General features: G+C 41.7%; 1 protein-coding gene across 4 annotated transcripts in view; it reads right to left on the bottom strand.

Annotated features, from left to right (window-relative positions):
- Window positions 1–20,012, bottom strand: part of BMPER (BMP binding endothelial regulator) — a 152,942-nt gene that overhangs the window by 44,285 nt on the left and 88,645 nt on the right. For 3 of the 4 annotated variants that reach the window (XM_075418662.1, XM_075418665.1, XM_075418663.1), the window contains 3 exons: window positions 18,203–18,248; window positions 7,751–8,080; window positions 1,541–1,877 (listed from right to left, as the gene is read on the bottom strand). In XM_075418662.1, the coding sequence (XP_075274777.1) occupies window positions 1,541–1,877; window positions 7,751–8,080; window positions 18,203–18,248 (713 nt within the window). The remainder of the gene's footprint in view (window positions 1–1,540; window positions 1,878–7,750; window positions 8,081–18,202; window positions 18,249–20,012) is intronic. The other variant, XM_075418664.1, reaches the window with a different exon arrangement.

Here is a 20,012-nt window from a genome sequence, read left to right as displayed (position 1 = left end):
TCCAATAACGCATGATGGTCACTTCAACATAAAGTTTCCTTAGGGAAAAATAGGCTTTTCTACAAAAGGACATAATCAAATTAAACACTTGCTTGATTTCATTGCCTTTCCAGGACAAACAGAAGACATCATTTTAAATGAACAGAAATGGTCTACTGTAATTCTTGTGTGCAAGCATGTAGAGACTTTTTTTTTCTGGCTGCTGTAGCCAAAATATAAATCATTTTCCGCTGTGGTGTCAGGAATTGTATTGCACTAAATTAATCACTAGCTACTTTAAAAACAGGACAAAAAATCCACTGCAAAATGAAACAAATCTCTCTGTGCCTGTTTTCAATTTGCATTGTCATCACTTACCTTTAAAGGACGATGGAAGTGAGATGGGAATGTTGCTGAAATGCATTCAACTGACCCTGTGTGTGTGTGTGAGCATCTCTAGTGCTCTCTGCTGTGCCTCCAGCCATTGGAAAAGATAAAGTACTATAACCTGCACACAATATAATCTTCACTCCTTGCCAGGCTCCTAGCACAGGGATACACTATAGCAAACTAAATGCAGCAGCACATAGACTACAAGTCAAGCTGTGTGTTGTCTTCTAGCATTTCCCCGTCCCAGATGTATTCTGCTGGGGTAGATAAAAGTCCTTCTGTCTCATTACAAAAGAAAAGGAAAGGCAATTCATAAGGGAAATGGAGTAATTTTAGAAAGCTTTTCCTAATAAGCCCTATAGTTCAGCAGATGTGCGCAAGTGGGGAAAGCTGGGAGAGAAGAGATCAGGCAGGTCCATCCGCCATCATACAACTGTGACTCGGCTTGCTTTTATCTTTTCTGTCAGGCAATCAAAAGAAAAGCCAATTTTATTCACTGAGTGAGGGGCAAATAAACTCATGCCAATTAAAGAACAGAAATGATGTCTCTGTGGTTTAGACTGGAAGCATTTTAAACCTAAAAAATCTTAAATAATTCACTCAGACAAGGCTTCTAGATCCTCGTCTGTCTGCCTTCGCTCCCAGGGCCGGATGGGCATGCACTGAACTTTTTATTAACTCTCTCCTTTCAAACTCTCAATCCACAAACTACACCATTCAAGAGGCATTAGTAATATTTAATATTTCTTCTTTAATAAAGTCATTTTCAAAATGCTACTGGGAAGACACAGTTCTCTAGACCATAAGAAATAGCAATTAAAGTCAGCCTCAACTTTACAGCTGACTTTGAAAGCAGAAAGAGCTTACCAAAATGTTCTGAAGTCTCTTCCCCCTCTCTCCTCAATCTCCAAAAGTGCTTTTTCTCTAGGTGATCACAAGCCTGCCTGCCTTTCTTGCTGTTGCCTGCTTGGGTCTTTATTAGCTCAGGACCATCTTCTTCCAATTCCTGATTCAGAAAAACTCATCATAATGTAACTCTAAGCCTGTATATTAATTCTTAGCAAAAGCAGCTCAAAGCATGTGCTCAAATGCTACTGAAATTGGGCCAGCTGTGTGGTTTTTCTCCTCGCACAGTAACTTACCATCTTGCTCTGCAGCAAGTCACACTTACCGGTAAAATGTGGTATAATCCACTGTTGAATGACAGGTCTGAAACTCCCACGCTTTGAGTTTCTGGCATTCCCGGTGAGCTCGGAGTTTCACCCTGACTGTCCCGTGACAGAGCTCGGGCACAGGTTTTCTTTGTGGGCGGCTGCAGAACTCGTTGGACTCCACACGCCAGGATTCGGCAAAGTCATCCACGTCAAACTTAAAATTCCCGTCCCCCCCAATCAGGTCATCTCGCTTGTGCCCGTTGTAGTTGCCACACAGACCACAGAGTTTGCCTTTCAGATGCGGTGCAGCCATGACTTCCACAAAACTGTCTCCATCCCATGAGATTTCCAAGCCTAACAATGAGATGAGACAAAAATATGCACACAAAAAAAAAGAGAAGAAGAAGAAATTGAGGATAATAAACTGTGCCTTATGTTTGTGAAACAGTGTTCATGGGAAACTAAACAAAGCCATTGGCTTTCTTCTGATAACACTGTTAGATTTCTATATGCTTCCCAGTAAGCGCCTCTGGCAAGTTTAGTGTTTCTTAAATCACAGTCAATTACAATACACTCGTGCCTGTCTCTGTTTATTTTTGTTCCTCCTTGCTAAGGGATGGAGTTATCCTAAAAAATCTGGAGGCAAAGCAGAACTACTCTCAACACCGAAAGAGGGCTCTTGCAAAATTCTGCAAACTGAATTTACTAGGGCAAATTTCTAGCTGATTTGGGGAAGGGGGGGGGGGGGGGGGGGGGGGGAGAATTTCAGCCATTGTCACCCATTGCACAGGTCATGGGCATACAAATGTGTCCATGCCCCATGAGACTCCACCAGTGACCACGTTATGTAAAACATTCTTTTCTTGCCTGCAAAGCTGACACTGATCACTCATTTGGGTGAATACAACTGTTCCAATACATGTACTTTATTTTGTGTGGGCAAAGAGAGTTAAAAAGATGACCACAAAGAGATGCCATATGGGTAAAACTGTTGCAAGAAGGCATTCTGAACCAGATTTAAACTGTTCATTCAAAAGGTGTTAACTACCAGCCTTATGAAGTTGTCTTCATAAGTCAGCAACACTGAGGAATGATGGTAAACATCTAACCTTCATCTAGTGGCTGGGATTTAAGTGCTCTGCTACAACCTGTTTTACAGTAAGGTTTTGTACTTCTAGTACATCAAAATCAAAATTGCTTTCTGTGGGTGAAATCCATTTTATCTGTCTGTACCCACCTGAAAACTAGATATCTGGCTTAAGTCAGCTGTCTGGGCCCTCTCTTTGACGAAGAGAAACAGGCAGCTCTGGGTCACAAGATGGGTGTCTAATGCAGAGGGAATAAACTACCTTCTGAATGCCTTTGTGTTTCCAGTCATACTCTAGAAGGCCCAGAGATCAGCTGGAGGATAAACTTCCAGTTTTTACCTTTGTGACTGTAAATTAAATGATAAATAAATTCCATCCTTTGAGGAGTAAATATGTATCTCATAAGGGAAAGCAATTTTAGTATCATATGGGATAAAAACACCACCAAGAATCACTGCTGTTTAACTTCTACCCAAAAAAGGCCTTGCTTCTAATTGTTTCCAATGTCTGATGAATGCTACTGCTTTACATCTCGGCAGTAACCCCTGCATCTGAAGATCACAAATCATTTTGCTGATGTTAACTTATTCCCATAAAGTACCTGTGTGCAGTGGTTAGTTAAGGATAAGCACAGGAATCTGCTTTTAAACAGGATAATCCAGATTTCACCCTCTTCTCCCTGCCTGGCCAAGAATACCACACAGCATAGCTCTGTGGTGCAGGACCAGGGCTTCACTCCAGCTTTCTACATTTGTTGTGTGGGCTGGCTTAGCACCACCCTTTCCTCTTGTAAATCAGTGCTTGTCACTACGCCATCCAAATCCTGCCCTATCCTCATGTAAATAATTAACATACCAGTGACTCAGTTCAAAGCTGGAACCCATCCCTTAGCAACACATCCCTTTGTCTCCCACGACAATTCCTACCCGTGCCGCTGAGAAACAGGGTGAGGCTTAAACGAAAATTATGGCTACAGAAGGGGTGCCTTGCCATTGGTACACACTGTCCTGGCGCTTGTGTGGTTCACACCATGTCACCAAGAGTTTGGGGAATGATTTACCCAGCAAGGTTTTGCAGACAATTCTGCATCACGGGTCACTACAGTCTGTTGCATCATGTTTTCTTATCGCTGTAGGTTAGCAATGGTAGCACAAATATGCACTGGCTGACTATGCCTGAAAGCAGTTTCAAATTATCTAATAAACCCAACATGGATAGGGCCACTGTGTCCTCCTCCAAAGGCACTTTACACACAGCCAAATGAGAAATTGTGAAAGACTACAATTGTTAATGAGGCCAGCACAGTGGCAAGGAGGAAAGCTGCCTTTCAAGCTGCTTCATACATTATCACTGCTGGACAAATTCAAATTCCAGCTGTCTTTGCTTCTGACAATGCTGAACAAAACAAAACACAGCTTGATTTGCAGACACCAGATTAATGCTGCCGTGCTGGCATTTAGAAAAAACTTGCCATTAACGTCTAAACTAAGATTTCTTCCGACTTGAGAATCTTATAAACTTTCTCAAAGCTTGAAGCATCAAGATCCAATTTCTCACGGTTCTCTTCAGAAAGTAACTCCATTTTTTAGGGCGGTGTTCAACTTCTTCCCCAAACGAGCTGCCTCAGAAGCTGCTGACTCTAAGCGGAGTCACAAAAGACTGGCTAATAATTCTATTTTACTTTTCCTTTTACAATTTTTTTTCCCAAGCCAAGACTTACTGACTTTCAGTGAAACCACTCACATTCATTATGAAAGGTTACCTACCCTGAATATTTGTGTGTCCTCTGTGAGAGCTAAATTAATCTACTTGGATCATGTTGCTCTGTGAACTGTAGGTATGCAGACCAGAATTATGTAAAATTATGATTTTTCATCTCGTCATATAACAATGCACATTTTTAAGTCTAGAGATTCCTACTTTGATTACTGGATTTGATTCAAGAGACTCGCAGTTTAACTATCACAAAAGGATGTACTTTTCTCTAGCTGGGTATTGTTTCATTACACTATATTCTGCTGTAATTGCTTGGATGGAAGGGTAATTTCTAGCTTTGATGAACAGCCTAAAGATTTCTGCCTATAATGGAGCTTATTCCCTTTTGGGGTAATGAGGAAGGGTATTTTTGTTGGAGCCTGATTGCACTATGCAGTGTGTGCCTTTTTGTTTGTTCACAAGCAGAATATTCAGTTGGTTTCTGTAAACCAAGAAGAGCTGTGACGGACAGGATTATGCTACAGAGCAATGATTGAAATGGTCTCCTTGGCAGGCAGAAATTGTTTGGAAGGATTTCTTAGTGCCTATACCCCCCTTTCCTTCCCCCCTGAAATGGATGACTTTCCCATTCACTTGGACGAGGATCAGAATCCAAGAGATGTGAAGCCAAAGGATGCAGCATCTGTCCCATCTGGGGATATGCAGAAAAGGAATATTCTCTGATTTACCTTTTAGGGTTTTGCAATTTTCTGCTTTCATTGAAGGATGCTGAACCAGCTTCTTACTTGATTTCTTAACTTCGCACACCGTGTGCTCTACTGCATTTTAAAAAAATCCTTCTGGACTTCCACACATCACCTACCGAGTTCCCCACGCTGGGAACTCCCATCAATTGTTCTGCATGATTTTTCATGGTAAAGGCATCCTCAAGAACTGGCAGACCACTCTTCCCTAAAGATTTAGCGGCAAAGTGGTACAGAGAACCTCAGCAAAGTGGCTTCATACAAAAGATCAGCAGAGAAAGAACAAGAAAAAATGCTTGTGCACTAGAGGGATAAATAAGCAATACCAGCCCTGTGAATCTCTGCTCTCTCTTCTTTTTAACAGACAAATTTTAGACAAGGACTCAACACCATCCAAATCACACCCATAACGAAGTACCTGCAAGTGCAGAACTGCATGGCATCCAGGGCTACAGCTGGCGAGAAATTTAGCAACAAAACAGGTTTTCATTGGAAAATGCCAATTCATCAGAACTGAAGTGCTGCAGGGAGACGTATCAGATTCAATGAACTTCCAGCACAGCACAGGCAAGGCTCCAAGCTGGTTTCCTGCCACCTCGCCTGGTGGGCTGCCTGGAAGCCTGGACTCTCAGGGTATGCAACTCCAGGACAGCCCTGCCATGCAGATTGCCCTGTAGCCAGGGACCACAAAGCTTCCTGAAGCTTTGGGCTCCCCTGTTTTACCCAGGGCTCAGCTCCTAGCTCTCAAAAGGAAACCCAAAAGCCATGGGAATGCTGGCTGAGCTGTAAGCATCAGACCTTGCACTTCCCAGCCCAATTTTAGTTTGAATTTTGCTTCTAGTGCAGTGGTTTTGCTTATTTTTCATTACTTCCTCCCTCCCCCTCTTTTTTCACCCTACACTGGGAAAGCACATATTTTTTTAAAAAATCCATGTTTCATTCTGAAACAGAGAAAATTCTCCATTTTTTTTCCCCTGGCACTTAGAATTTCCTGTGGAACAAAAAGTTTGTCTTTAAACCAGTTCTACTCAGCACATTCCTCCTCTCTACAGCTTCTCTGCTGCTTGTCCTCTCCCAGCAAAATGGAACCACGCTGTTCTGCTGCTTTCCAGGCCTTACGTGCTGAGGAAAGGAGGACTTGGCCCATCGTGCTGCGTTCAGCGAGAGAAACCTGATCCTGCTCCGTTAAGTGGAAGAATTATTTAGGCTGTAATTTGCAGTGATTACACACTGTTTGGTATGTTGTCATATGCCATGTTTGCACTCCCTCTGCCAACACATGGACAAGGATGTGTGTAGTCATTTATTAGGCTTGCACCAGAGACAAATGGAATAGCAGCAGGATTAGCTGTCATTCATCTTCGATTGAAAAATCTTTCCTTGGCCTGTGGTTGGCTAATGAAATCCACATCACCAGAGTTCATAGTGTTCAGCTGGCTGCAAAGAGAAACCCTCAAGATGCTTTTAATTAGAAGTTGTGAATAATGGTCAACTTGTGTGCATTTTACAGACAGCCACAAAAATCTGCATTGCCACTTTGAGGAATGAGCCCAGAGCTGGGATCCACATTATGCAGACTTACGTTACCAGGGGCTATGTGAACAGGTGTCTAAATTTTCAGCTCAACAGTGGGTGCTAGTTTCCTCCTTGAAAAAAAATGATGCTAGATAATGAGTATGACTGTGTGTCACGCCTGTGACCATATCACTCCATAAGAAAGACTGGTTTCACTGTTTTCCCATGGCGTTTAATTGAATTAACAGTCAATAGTATTCTCACCAAAACAGTACTTCACTGTGTAAGTGAAATCTCTCAGGACTACAGTAGTACCTAACACATGCTAATGAGAAAGTTTTAAACTTCCCCTCAGTATTTATCTATGCAAGAATACTGTAGTTTCAGAACAGTTTATCAAAACAAATACAAGTCCTCTGGTTTAGCATTGTGACAATTAATGTATTTTCTAGGACTCAAAAGACCTGAGAGTCTGCTATCTCCCCTCCCTGTTTCTACAAATAAGGTACCAGATTCTCTAAAGTTTCTGGTTTCCTTTTGCTTCTGGTGCTGTGGACTCACTTCTCTCTGCAGACAAACACTTACTAGAGCACAAAGCAAGCTCAACAGTATGGCACGGAAGAGCAAATCAGGCCTTGGTTTTCAAACCAGGACCTCCATTTTGCTGGGTAGCCCCAGTGAAATGTTCCCATACTTTGACAACTTAAAACTCATTCCAGACATTAGTAACTATGATTTTATATAATTGCTGACTTAGACTGTAAAGCATGTTGCTGCAACTGGGAAAAAACCTGAATGTTATGTTTAAGAACTGATCTCCTCTCTGTTCTCATCTATAAGTATCAAACAATGACCCTGCATAAGCACTCTCAGGTTACTGGAAGTGAAAATCATGGCACATTCATCTGTGCAGGCAGTTAATTGTCAGCTGCAGAATGAAACATAGCTTAGCAAATGTTCTGTAAAGACTTCAAACTCATTACTGTGACCTCTGTCTGCTTGTGAGCTACAGGAATTTGGAAGCGCTTCGGGTTCCTCAGATCTCTAAAGAGTTAAAGAGTTATAACTACATTTATTACTGCTGTCATGCTTTTTTACTGACTGCTGTTCATGTTGCGCTTGAGAAGTTCTTCAGGCAGAAGACACACACACACACTTGCCCTACCTGCTTTGGTTATCACTTTCAGCAAATAACCATCCAAATTGATCTGAAATTGTGGTGTCTCGCAAGGTAGTGAGATGCGGGTCCCATTCCACTTCACTGTGAGGTGCTGCAGGAGGCTGATAGTGCTTCTGCCCAACACAAGGTCCACTGACTTTGTCCAGGAGAAAGAACGGGTCCGACGGGCATCGTTTTTTACCAGCACCTGGAAGGGCGAGGCAGAGGAGGAGCAGTCTTTTGTCAAAACGTACTGACATGTTCCCTGAAAGTTAAATGTCCGTCCATCAAAAGTGTTGTAGTGAGGGTCTCCAAATACAGTGCAAACTCCAGGCTCTGCAGGTGAGTGAGAAACAAAAGCGCCATATCAGATTAATCAAAGTTTGAAAAAAGCAGTTGATGAGAATTTAGAGGACGCTGCTTTCACCTAATCTGTCTGCCCTACGTGGCACATTTGGCTGACGCCCATTAGGAATATGTATTTTTGAAAAACAGAAGCTTTGTGGCTTTAGTAGAAGTCTTTCCCAAAGCGGGTAGGAACCAAAGGCCAATTGATCCTTGGGGCAGCACAGGAAGACTAACCTGTACCTAGGAACCAAAGACACATTTTCCAACCTACGTGTTTGTCCTTTAAACATAACGTACCACCTGAACAGTTTGGGTTATTACAACACCTGTGAAATTGTTGAAGTTATTCCATTGCCAGAAAATACAAGCCCCACTCATGATATCAGAGCAGGCACAGCCCTGGGCTTGCAGAGGCCAAATGTCTCTAGAGATGTGTGATGGAAGCCTTCCCACCTATCTTCAGCTTTCCAAACACGAAATTTCCAGTCTAAGCAATTCATCCGGCTTCCCTCTCACTGACAGAGAGAAATAGATATGACCAGAAAGTCTTTCATCTTGCCAGTTTTAGACATCTCTTTTAACACCTGGGGAATTACTCTCTGGAGGAGCCTGTCTCTCTGCTGCCAGCTCTGAGAGCACCAACAAGTGTATAAGATTACAGGCATTCCTCTCAGACAGTTAAATTCCCCTGGGATGAGCTCCCACCCTTGAGCTATGTTGTGGGAGCAAAGCCTAATCCACTAACAGAAGCAGAATTCAAAACATCACATGTATATATTTGAGGCTAATTTTGATTTCCCCAATTAGGCGAGGGTGATCCCTGAAATTTAAAACCATTAGACCACTTTAGCAGGACCTGGTTCTGTCCGTATTTTACATAGACACACTTACAAATACTGTACATTTATAAACTAGGTATATTTATGTTTTTTCCCAAAATATCTGTAGAATCAGCATCTTTATTTAGTGATACAAGCTGTCATACATGTTGTCTATATACAACTGACTTGTCGTAGTGATTGTTATCATACTACCAACTAAAAGCCAAGAGCACATGACGAGCATGCTGCAATGACTATCCAAGGGTGTGGTATCTCTACCAATCATTTGCTGATGTTTGCAGCCATGTGCTGGTCAGAGAAGCTCAAAGGCAGAACATTTCCACACTCATATCAATGATGCTGAATTACCCTGCAGTTACCCGGCAATTGATTGAATTGTCTCGCAGTCAAAGAGAGCAGCAAATTTATTTGCCTTGAAGCCTTCTGGTATAACAATAGGTCCTAACCACATCTCATTGCTGCTGTTCCTGGAAGAATGAGTCTCAAGGCAGAGAAATGCATACTGCAACTGCCAGCTGGATACCCGTGGGCTGAGGCTGTTTTTGAAAGATGATACATGTTTTAGAGGGAGGGCTTGGTGCAGTAACAAAATGTGACTCAGTAATCAAAAGCTGCAAACTGCATCCATCCAAAAAAAGAAAAAAAAAAAAAAAAAAAAAAAAAGAAGGGGAGAGTGACAAGAAATACAATTTAAACACCTAAAAAAAAAAAATCCAACTAACAATGTCTTGCCTGAAAAGGCAGCTAAAAAACGCAAATTCAAACCTACAAAAAAGAAGGAGAGATTGATGTTATGGAGAAGAGGCAGGGAATTCCATCGGTGGAGTGCAGTGCAGTTCTGACTATGCAATGCACCTTTCTCAGCACGGTTTTTCAGCTTAGGCAGAGCACTATGCTAAAGCAGATATAAAGTTTCTGGCAGTTTTCTAGCTGTAGTTAAAGAGCATCCAAGGACACCTACACGGAGACACAGAAAATGGGGCTGAAGGGGACCCCAGAAGAAATCACCTTTTCCTCCTCCAGCTGTAATGCAGAACCACCTGTACCTATGTCATTCCTGACAGTCATTTACCTAACCTGCTCTTAAAAAGCAGTAGTAACTGTAACTCCACAGCTGCCTCCAGCAACCTGTTGCAGTGCTCATCTGTCCTTACTGCCAGTAAGGTCTTCCCAAAGTCTAATCACAGTCTCCCTCACCGCATGGTGCAGTGCCATCACAGAGCTGGTACCTGGGAGATTTGTACTTTACCCCTAACTTGCCACATACATGCTTCTTTGGCTAAGCCAGTAACTAATCTTGGCATCATTTTTATGCTTTTTTAGTATGTCTGGGAACGAGAGACCACAAATTTCAGTTTTGCAAGGACATGATGTTGACAGCTCCATTAGAAGTCAAAATGAACCATATTTGATCAACACCTCTCGAAATCAGGCCCGTCAGACTTAAAGCAGAGTCTGAAAACTAAGACACTTAGGTAAGAGAGTACCTTTAGAAACGTGCACTTCTGTGAGTCTCATTTTCCTCACTGATACCAATGAGGATATCTAGAACTGCTTTGCAAAGTCCATAAAAAGACTAATTGCTTCTGCATAAATTGGCAGGAACCATATACTTTTTAGTCACCAATCTAATTTTTACCAATGAGAAAAAAAACATAGATTTTATATGGACCCCATCTGACTTTACTGTTACTAAATCATACTAACATGGTTCTGATTTCCTTGTGTACTCATGTAATTATCTGCATGACAAATATTAAGATACAGATTCTATTTTTTCAGGCTTTAATTTTTCTTTAAATATAATGACAACTTTTATGAAAACAAGGAAACTATCAACAAAAAAAAATCAGCCCAAACATCAGCGAAGATTTCAGAGGAGAGAACTCTTTTTTGTCTGCGTTTCCAGATGCCAAGAACATGGACATGTTATGCATGCTATTAACTAACATATCAGGAGGGGGAGGCTGGTTCTTCACCTAAGCAAGTGGCTAAGAGGCAAGACATGAGAGGAACAAACATAATTTAGAGATGTGCAAGTAAAATTGATAGTATCAATGGGTTCCAAAGGAAATATTTATTTTTAATTTCTAATGTGTTATGCAGAGTAATGCTGTTTAATGTTATGTTACATCGTGTCACATCATATGTCAACTTGATGCAGTGCAGTTAAAATAAAAAGAATGTATTTTGGACTGGATAGCTGAATGTCTGATCCAAATTTCACTGTTTTCTTTAATAAACTAGGAAATGGAGGAGGGAAAATCTACCTAAAAACAGCCTGAATAATTGATTTTCTGATATCACTGTGTAAAACATTCTTGAAAGGTTTGCTAAAATTGTGAGTTTAAAAAAAAAATCTGCATCCTGCAAGACTGTGTGCGATAACTCAGGCGCTGCCAGTAGGAAGAACTGGCTGGCCTAGAAATAAACCTTAAATACTGGGTGTAACAAGACTGCAAAAGACAGGCGACATGAAAAGAGTTCTTGCCATTTTTAGGTTTTGGGTTGTTGTTTATTTCCTTTTGGGAGAGTTTCAATCACATAATTTTTTATGGTTTGCTGCTTTTTTTTTTTTTCCATTCTGAAACAAACCAGTCTTTCTGCTTGGCTGCTTTTGAAATCTATTGGAAGCATCTCTAAGTTAGGATCATTTGTGACTTGCTCCTCTCTTGGGACGTAAGAGATGGAGAGGTGTTGCTGCATCATCAAAGCTACATTCCCCAACGCTGGAGTACGAATTTTGCTAGCTTGTGCTAACAAGGCATAGGGTCATAATGAAGATCTTTCCATTTTTTTCCTGTAGTAAATTGTTCCCAGCTTATTACCGGATACATCTTCTCTCTATCAGCTGTCTAAAGTAGAGTTAGGGCAATTATATATGATACTTCCCCCTAAGACTCTGCCAGCCTTCAACTATTTTCAGCTTAGGGACCTTCTGAGACAGACATGGTTTCCTTTTGTTTAGTAACCTTTGAAAGACTTCTTTTCTGTGACCTTGTCCAGTGTCCCCTTGAAATCAAAAATATTTTTAGCATCCACAACAGCCTTGGGCAAAGTACATGAAGAACCACTGCCTCTTGCTTGTTTTGAACTAGGCATTCATGATCTTTGACATCTTCTTTTGCTCATCTACATATGCACATGAAGGCAAATATACCCATTCCCTCTCTGTCCCTGAAAAACACAGATTTTTCAAAGGAGGGTCTCAGAGCTGTGTTCAGGAGACTGATTTTCAAAGCACCTTGGGCACACAACTCTGATTAAACATTATTGGGAGCTGGCTGCAAACACCTCTAAACGTCTTTTGGAAATCCTGCATTTAAGCTCCCAAATCAGTATCCAAAACTTCTGGCTTTTATAAAAGCTTCTGGGAGCTCGGCAGTTTTCACAGTTGTTTTTTAAGCAACTAAATATGGACTTGAGAGCTGTGGATGTTATCTACCTTGACTTCAGCAAGGCTTTCGACACAGTCTCCCATGATATCCTCCTGGGGAAGCTGAGGAAGTGTGGGCTGGATGAGTGGTCGGTGAAGTGGATAGAGAACTGGCTGAATGGCAGAACTCAGAGGGTTGTCATCAGGGGCGCTGAGTCTAGTTGGAGGCTGGTGACAAGTGGTGTCCCTCAGGGGTCAGTACTGGGCCCAGTCTTGTTTAACTTCTTCATCAACGACCTGGATGAAGAGTTAGAATGTACCCTCAGCAAGTTTGCTGACGACACCAAACTGGGAGGTGTGGTAGATACACCGGAAGGCTGTGCTGCCATTCAGCGTGACCTGGATAGGCTGGAGAGCTGGGCAGAGAGGAACCTGATGAGGTTCAACAAGGGCAAGTGCAGGGTCCTGCACCTGGGAAGGAACAACCTCATGCACCAGTACAGGCTTGGGGTGGACCTGCTGGAGAGCAGCTCTGCGGAGAGGGACCTGGGTGTCCTGGTGGACGACAGGTTAACCATGAGCCAGCAGTGTGCCCTGGCTGCCAAGAAGGCCAATGGGATCCTGGGGTGCATCAAGAAGAGTGTGGCCAGCAGGACAAGGGAGGTTCTCCTTCCCCTCTACACTACCCTGGTGAGGCCTCATCTGGAGTACTGTGTCCAGTTCTGGGCTCCCCAGTTCAAGAAGGATGAAGAGCTACTGGAGAGAGTCCAGCGGAGGGCTACAAGGATGGTGAGGGGACTGGAGCATCTCCACTACGAGGAGAGGTTGAGGGAACTGGGCTTGTTCAGCCTGAAGAAGAGAAGGCTGCGAGGGGACCTTATAAATGCCTACAAATATCTGAAGGGTGGGTGTCAGGAGGATGGGGCCAAGCTCTTTTCAGTGGTGCCCAGTGACAGGACAAGGGGTAATGGGCACAAACTGAGGCACAGGAAGTTCCGTCTGAACATGAGGAGGAACTTCTTCTCTCTGAGGGTGACGGAGCACTGGAACAGGCTGCCCAGGGAGGTTGTGGAGTCTCCTTCTCTGGAGATATTCAAGACCCGCCTGGACAAGGTCCTGTGCAGCCTGCTGTAGGTGACCCTGCTTCGGCGGGGGGGTTGGACTAGATGACCCACAGAGGTCCCTTCCAACCCCTACTATTCTGTGATTCTGTGATTCTGTGACATCACGCTTTTACATTTGACAATCTTAAACTACATGTGTGATTCATGCAGTTTGCTCAGCTCCCACCTAAGGCTCTACGGCTTACTTGCAAACTAATAATAATAGTATTTAGGTGCTAAAGTGAATACGAGAGAATTCTTGGCACGCTTTCCTTGCATTTAAAGATCATGCGCCCAATTCGAATGAAATAGTGACTTTCACTAGGAAAGGTAACAGGGAAGGTAACTGTGGGCAAGGAGCACCAGATTTGAAAACACATTTATCTGTACTAAAAAGGAAGATGAAAAAGCAACAGCAAAGAGAACAACATTTTAGCCTTCCCCAAGTTTTAACATACTTTCATAAGGGGAAAAAAAAAAAAGTTTAGGAAATCACGACCTGTTTTGGCCAATACAGATGGATGAAAGTCTGAAAGACAACTCCTTTCTAGCAAATAGTACGCTAAGTAAAGGTAAGAAGGACTTACTGAAATAAGTGGTTGCCAGAAAGTACCTTTCTGCCTTCCACCCAATGCCCCCACCCTCCCTGACAGTATTTAGCCTTTCTAGAAAGGTGAGATATATATACTGCTTGGTAGAGGCCAGACAGACAGTCAGCACACACATCCTGACCAGACAGAGAGCATGAGCATATTGGCTGGGCAATTAGCACACTTGTAGCTCCAGAGCAGCCACAGGATATATTGTCTCTAGCTGGGTTTATTATTTGTTGGGATATAAAGGAAATGGGACACAAATCCATAGGAAACCAGGCTCTGTTAGCTCTTGTGCTCATGGAATAGCTTGTTTTATTTTTTCAGGAGATCAGAGCAGTCAATTGAAGTCCAAGATGTCCAGATGTTTGGTCACACTCTTCTGGGCTTGTAGCTAGTTAAGAGTGGCCAAGAAAAATATACTTTAAATTATAACTAAAATTGGTTTGAACACATTCTACATAAGGAGAGGGAGGAAAAAATACAAGTTTACCAGTTAAGGGTGTACTGGGTGCACATCTATAATTCAAAAAGATCTCAGCTTTTTAAAAATAAAATGAAATTTCGAATGCAATTAGCCCATATGCTGAATTAAGCCCTAAATCAAACAGAATACATTATTAACTTTTGAAAACTAGCTACAGAACACGCATAATAGAATTTCATTAGCTTTTCTGTAAAAAATGCAAAGCCACAGAGTACTTTCCTCATAACTGCGGCATAGTGCAGCTTGATATAATACACATTACAAGGTGTGGTGTCAAAAACTCCACAGGAGTCTTTACGGTCTATTTCATAAATAAAATAGCTATTCCAATTTGTCCAAATACATATTTATACAGTAAACCATCACGGCTGAAACAGCTGAGGAGGTAAATCATGAACAGCATTCCAGCATGAATAAACAATTGCAGTCTTTTGTTGATGTATTTCTCCATGGCAAGGAAATAACACAAGAAACAGGACCAGCAGGGGCATATGTGGTCACTGCTCTCACAGGTACCTACAATGCCTAACCCCACTTTTTTTCTTCTTTTTTTTTTTTCCTTTGAAGTGTCAGCATTTTTTTCAGTATTTCTATAAAAACACTTAAAAAGGATGCAGGACCAGGTAGAAAGTACCTTTTACTCCTATGTCTGGGTCCAAATGCCCTTCAGATTGGTTTAGCTCCATTGGTCATTTTGTCAATTAAAAAAGCTGCAGAATGATTTGTGACGAATGAAATTTTTTGCCCCAAAAGAGGCCTTTGCTGCAAAATTAATCATATGTACTGCTAGACCTAGATGACTTTGAAAAAACTTCATCCATAAAACCTCACAATGACTTGCGTAAGACTGTGTTAGGATTATTGATCATGATTAAAATATATCTGCATGGTTGCAGTAGGAAGGTTTCATGCTGCGTGCTGTAATTTCGGCAAGCCCTATCAATTCTTCTTTATCAAGAACAAAGATTTAACCTCCATTGCAAATTCCCATCTTTGCCTGGAGTTGAGAGCAGTCTGTTAATGTTATTTGAACTCAGGTTTAGTGTTTTCTTTTTTTAATATGAAAATGACCTTGGTCTAACATAGGATTACTAATTTATGGAATTGACGTCAGTGGTGATTTTTCTAAATCAAACCCAAAAGAGTACATTTCATTACCTTTTTACAGCAGGATAAACTAAACTGTTGAAGTTTCCACTGGTATGACCACTGTGTTTAATTAGTGATAACTGTACACCAGCCATGGAGCTTAAACAGCAACATGCCAAAACTAACCATAGTTAACTTCGGCAACAGCAGACAAAAGAGACTCTCCGGTCCTTTAGGAGACGAGGTACTTTTTTTTCTCAGCAACAAACTCCTTTGAAACTATTCCTTTGATTATTTTTTTTTCAGTTTAAAGTCTATCCTTGAATAACGTGACTGTTTTTGACCCACTTCATAGAAATTGGCTGCCTTTAAACTGTAGTCAAAGCTCTCCTGTGTACAGTATGTTCTTGTACCTCCTATGTTGTTTTTACTTTGGAAAATTAATATCTCTTGGACCGCCAGAAATGTCTGGTGTGTTAATATGTGGAGAGAGGATCAGCATGAGTGGGTGGGTGAGGGAAAGGTCTGTGAATGAACATCTTATCTCATCAGAAATTGGCTGAATTAGCAAAGTTTCTAATTACTGACAGAGCAATCATCACTGAAATTCTTATTCCTTTTGCCTGTCTTATGTCATGACGAGATATACAGCACTTCTGGTGCAAAGGTGGAATTAGTTCCCTGCAAATGCCAACTGTTAAAATGCTAATGTTAAAACAGCTAGTAGTAGCCACCACTGCTGTGTGACAGCGGGTATTTAAACTCTTAGATTACATTACCCGATAAAAGCTTGCAACGGCCTTTCAATCATAAAAGCTCAGAATCAGCTCAGCATCAGCTCCCTCTTCCAAGTACTAAATGGATCCACAATGAGACACCTCTCCAAAAAAAATGACCTGTCTGTTTCGTGTGCAACAGAGGAGCATGTCACTGTGGGACAGTGCAACGAGCCTCCCAGCCTCGCGTACAGCCAGTGCAACACAGACAGGACCCATAAGAAGAGGCTAAGGGAATAAGGTTATTTATCCTGAAGGCTTCGGGGAGATCTAAGAGCAGTCTGCCAGTACCTAGAAGGAGATTACTGGGAAGATGAAGCCAGGCTCTTTACAGATGTGCATAGCAGGATGACAAGCAACAACAGTCTGCCCTTAATTTCACAGGTCTTATAGTCATGACCATTCTCTATTTATATCATCAAGAAGTGCTGACTTTTTAGGTAAACTGGTTCCTAGATGAATTATTTTTACTTTGAAGAAATCTATTTTTTGCCTCCTTCTCCCATGAAACAATTATCACAAGTCATCACTCTCTGGCTGCATTTCTGAAGGACTCACTGTACTGTCTTCTTTTTCACCCCTTACAGTAGAGGGTCTCCAGTGCTTTGAGGAAATGGCTGGCCCCATTCTTTTCCTCCCCCTCTCACATTACAAAAGAACACATGAGAAAGGTTAAATGAGACTGAAACATAAGGACAGAGGGAAGACAGAGATTGATAAATTCATGACACGTCACGTTCGAGCAGAGTTCTATGCAAATTTCTTCTCCCTTGAAACTGAGCTAACATGACATCAACTACTGGTCAGCTGAATCCTCTTTCATTTCTCCCTCTACTCAGTATTATTTCAAGTGTTTCTGAGGTTGCCACTTGTATTTAATTTCCTTTTGATACTGAAGACTTGCAAACTAGATTTATTTAATCACAAGTTACATGTTTCAAAATAATTGAGCTGCAGAGTGGAAAAACAGGTATTTAGCATATGGAATCCGTGCAATCCAAGAGCACTCAGAAATGAGTTGATCAGCAAAACCAACTAGATTTTAGACAAAAGAATAGGAAACACGCTCCTTAAAAGCCTGTTTCTTCTTTCAGAAACCTTCCTATAAATCATAATACCCCATTTTAGCAGTCTGTCCCTATTTGGTAAAATACTTAAACATGTCCTGAAGGAAATATATAATTGTATCCTGTTAACTTCAGTGAAGACAAGTCTCTCTGTTGACTTAAACAGGACAAGCTTAAAGACAAGTATTTGTGTAAGTGCTTTGTTGACTAGGAGAGAACACAAGTGATATCATAAGATGACCATTCCTGAAGTGAAGAGCAAAGAGACAAAAAGGTAATGGTTGAGCTAAACATCATAGAGACGGAAGGACAGCCTCTTATTGTACTTTCCACTGCTGCCCCAGACTGTCTCAGATTTCAGCACACCTTTTTTTAACTCTCACAAACCATTTGCAAAGATGTTGGATTATCTATACACATAGCTGGGCTGTTATTTACAGATATAAAAGGTATCCAGCCCTAAAAGTTACAATTTTATTTATTTGCTTATTTTTATTACCTACAAATTTCACAGACCAACTATATCCTTCAAAAAGCAGCACCTCAGATTTGACAAAAATAGTGTCACTTGGAAAAAATAAAACAAAATAAAAATAAAATACCCTGGTATTTTATTTTAAATTTACAGATTTACAGGAGGCAAAATCTGTGGCCAGCAACAATCACCTGCCCTTTAGCCACCTCTAAAAAGAAGGGAGAAAAGCAAACATACTTCTACTATATTTATTTTTCTGAGAGAATAAAAAAGAATTTAAAGAATGTGAAGAAAGAACTTACTTTCAGTGCAAATAGGACAGCATCCTTTTCTGTTCAGGATTTTACCCTAATTGAGAGAAAGACAGGCTGATTTAATGAAGGAGTTTTTGGAGCAATGACTGTGTTATAAGGCTAGATAAGCCTTTGAAAATAGTTCAAGTTATGTTTGAACTCAATGCCCTGGTTACAGCTTCAAATATCAGGTGTTAAAAACAGACAGAACTATTCAAGGAGCTTCCTGGCAGTCTTACAAGAATTAAAATACTAAAAAGGTTCTCTGTTACCACTCTTCTATTGAGAGAGTGTGAGAGAATTTTGGACTCATGTATGCATGGATATCTAAAGCAGACTAGTCCTTGGGTTAACAAGACCGTTACCTTTTCTGCCACCTCCCAAAATATATACAATACATTTCGCATGCACACCCTTTTAGTTGCCACACAGAGGCAATCTGCTCCACCCCCACTCCCACCCTCCCCCCAAGTCATTCATTTTGTTCTACAAAAATGAAGGAAGGAAGCAGGCAGTGGTAAGAGATCTAGCCTGGCCAGATTTCTTTCATAGCTAAATCCTATGGAATCTCTCACCAAATCACGTTACCAGTCGCCCCACTGAAGTAAATGGACATGCATACAAGGATATGCAACATCTGAAAGTACACAATTTGGTCTAGTCATAGTAATAGACAAAAGGTTGAAGTCTTTATTTACCACTCTGCCCGTGTCAATTTTATATATGGTTGTGTCTTATACAAGGCTGGCTAGAAGCAGGAGGCATGCCTCTGGGCATGTACGTTCATGTGCCTTTTCAGTCTTCATCGAATTGAAAGATGTTCTATCTGATTTTACTTAAATTCCCTAAAGCTGGAGGATAAGCCTGGAAAATTTCAGTCTGACCAATGTGTTTTTCCAAGCAAAAACTGGCGTGGGTTATAATAGAACTTACGGTGATATTGGAGCTCACTTGGATTCCCATACAGGGAAGGAAGAGGCATATGGAGCTGTGCTGCTTCCCAGCACCGACCCTTTGCTCCAACAACAGTTGAACACAGAGAAAGTTCCCTTCTTGGGACCACTGCTCCTGTTCCCCACACCAAGCAGGTGAACAAGGAGCAGCCAGCAAGGGTGAGCAGAGCTGTGCTATTCTGCCCACTCAACATACTCAAGAGTACAGAAAAGCTCGTGAAAAGAGACAAGAAATAGATGTCAGGTCTACACAGAGAGTGGGGAAGTGCACAGGCAGCAAGCCCTGTTGCTGTCTGCCTTGCTTTCTGCCTACAGCACTGCCAGGCTTTGACAATGTGCATGGGGAGAAATGAACTCCAAGTATCTGCTGGGAGACTGGAATGGAGCGCATTCTGTCCTGCTCATGCTTGATGTACCCAGATGGCATGAATGAGAGCTTGGTGATGAGTGCGCTTGGGCTCATCATCTGCAGGGCATAAGTTCAGTTTAAGCTTGTCTTTGAATGTGGAACTGCATGTGAACAGACTTGAGGCACATCTGGACTTGAAAAAAGGGCTGGATCAGAGTTTCATTGGTCGTGTGGGCAATGCTTAGATGTTTGTGTGACCACCAGGCCCCAGAGCAAAGAGAACACCTGAAGATCAGACTGCAACAGGGAGACCTACCAAGCACCTGTGAGGACAAAATCCCTTAAAGGAGAAACCGTTAAAACTGCACAGAAAACGGGAATCCGGGCCACACTCATTTGTACGAATGGAAGACGCGCAGCTGAATGCCACACACTGCACTGCACAGCCTTACCTCTCCGTTTCAATAAAAGAGTTGAAATCATCAGTCGAACTGGAAGTGGCAAAAATTCAAGTGAA

This window comes from Opisthocomus hoazin, chromosome 4 (genome assembly GCF_030867145.1).
Source record: "Opisthocomus hoazin isolate bOpiHoa1 chromosome 4, bOpiHoa1.hap1, whole genome shotgun sequence".
Classification (NCBI taxonomy): domain Eukaryota; kingdom Metazoa; phylum Chordata; class Aves; order Opisthocomiformes; family Opisthocomidae; genus Opisthocomus; species Opisthocomus hoazin.
The sequence above is the reverse complement of the archived record's forward strand: the minus strand, read 5'-3'. Positions and strand labels throughout refer to the sequence as shown.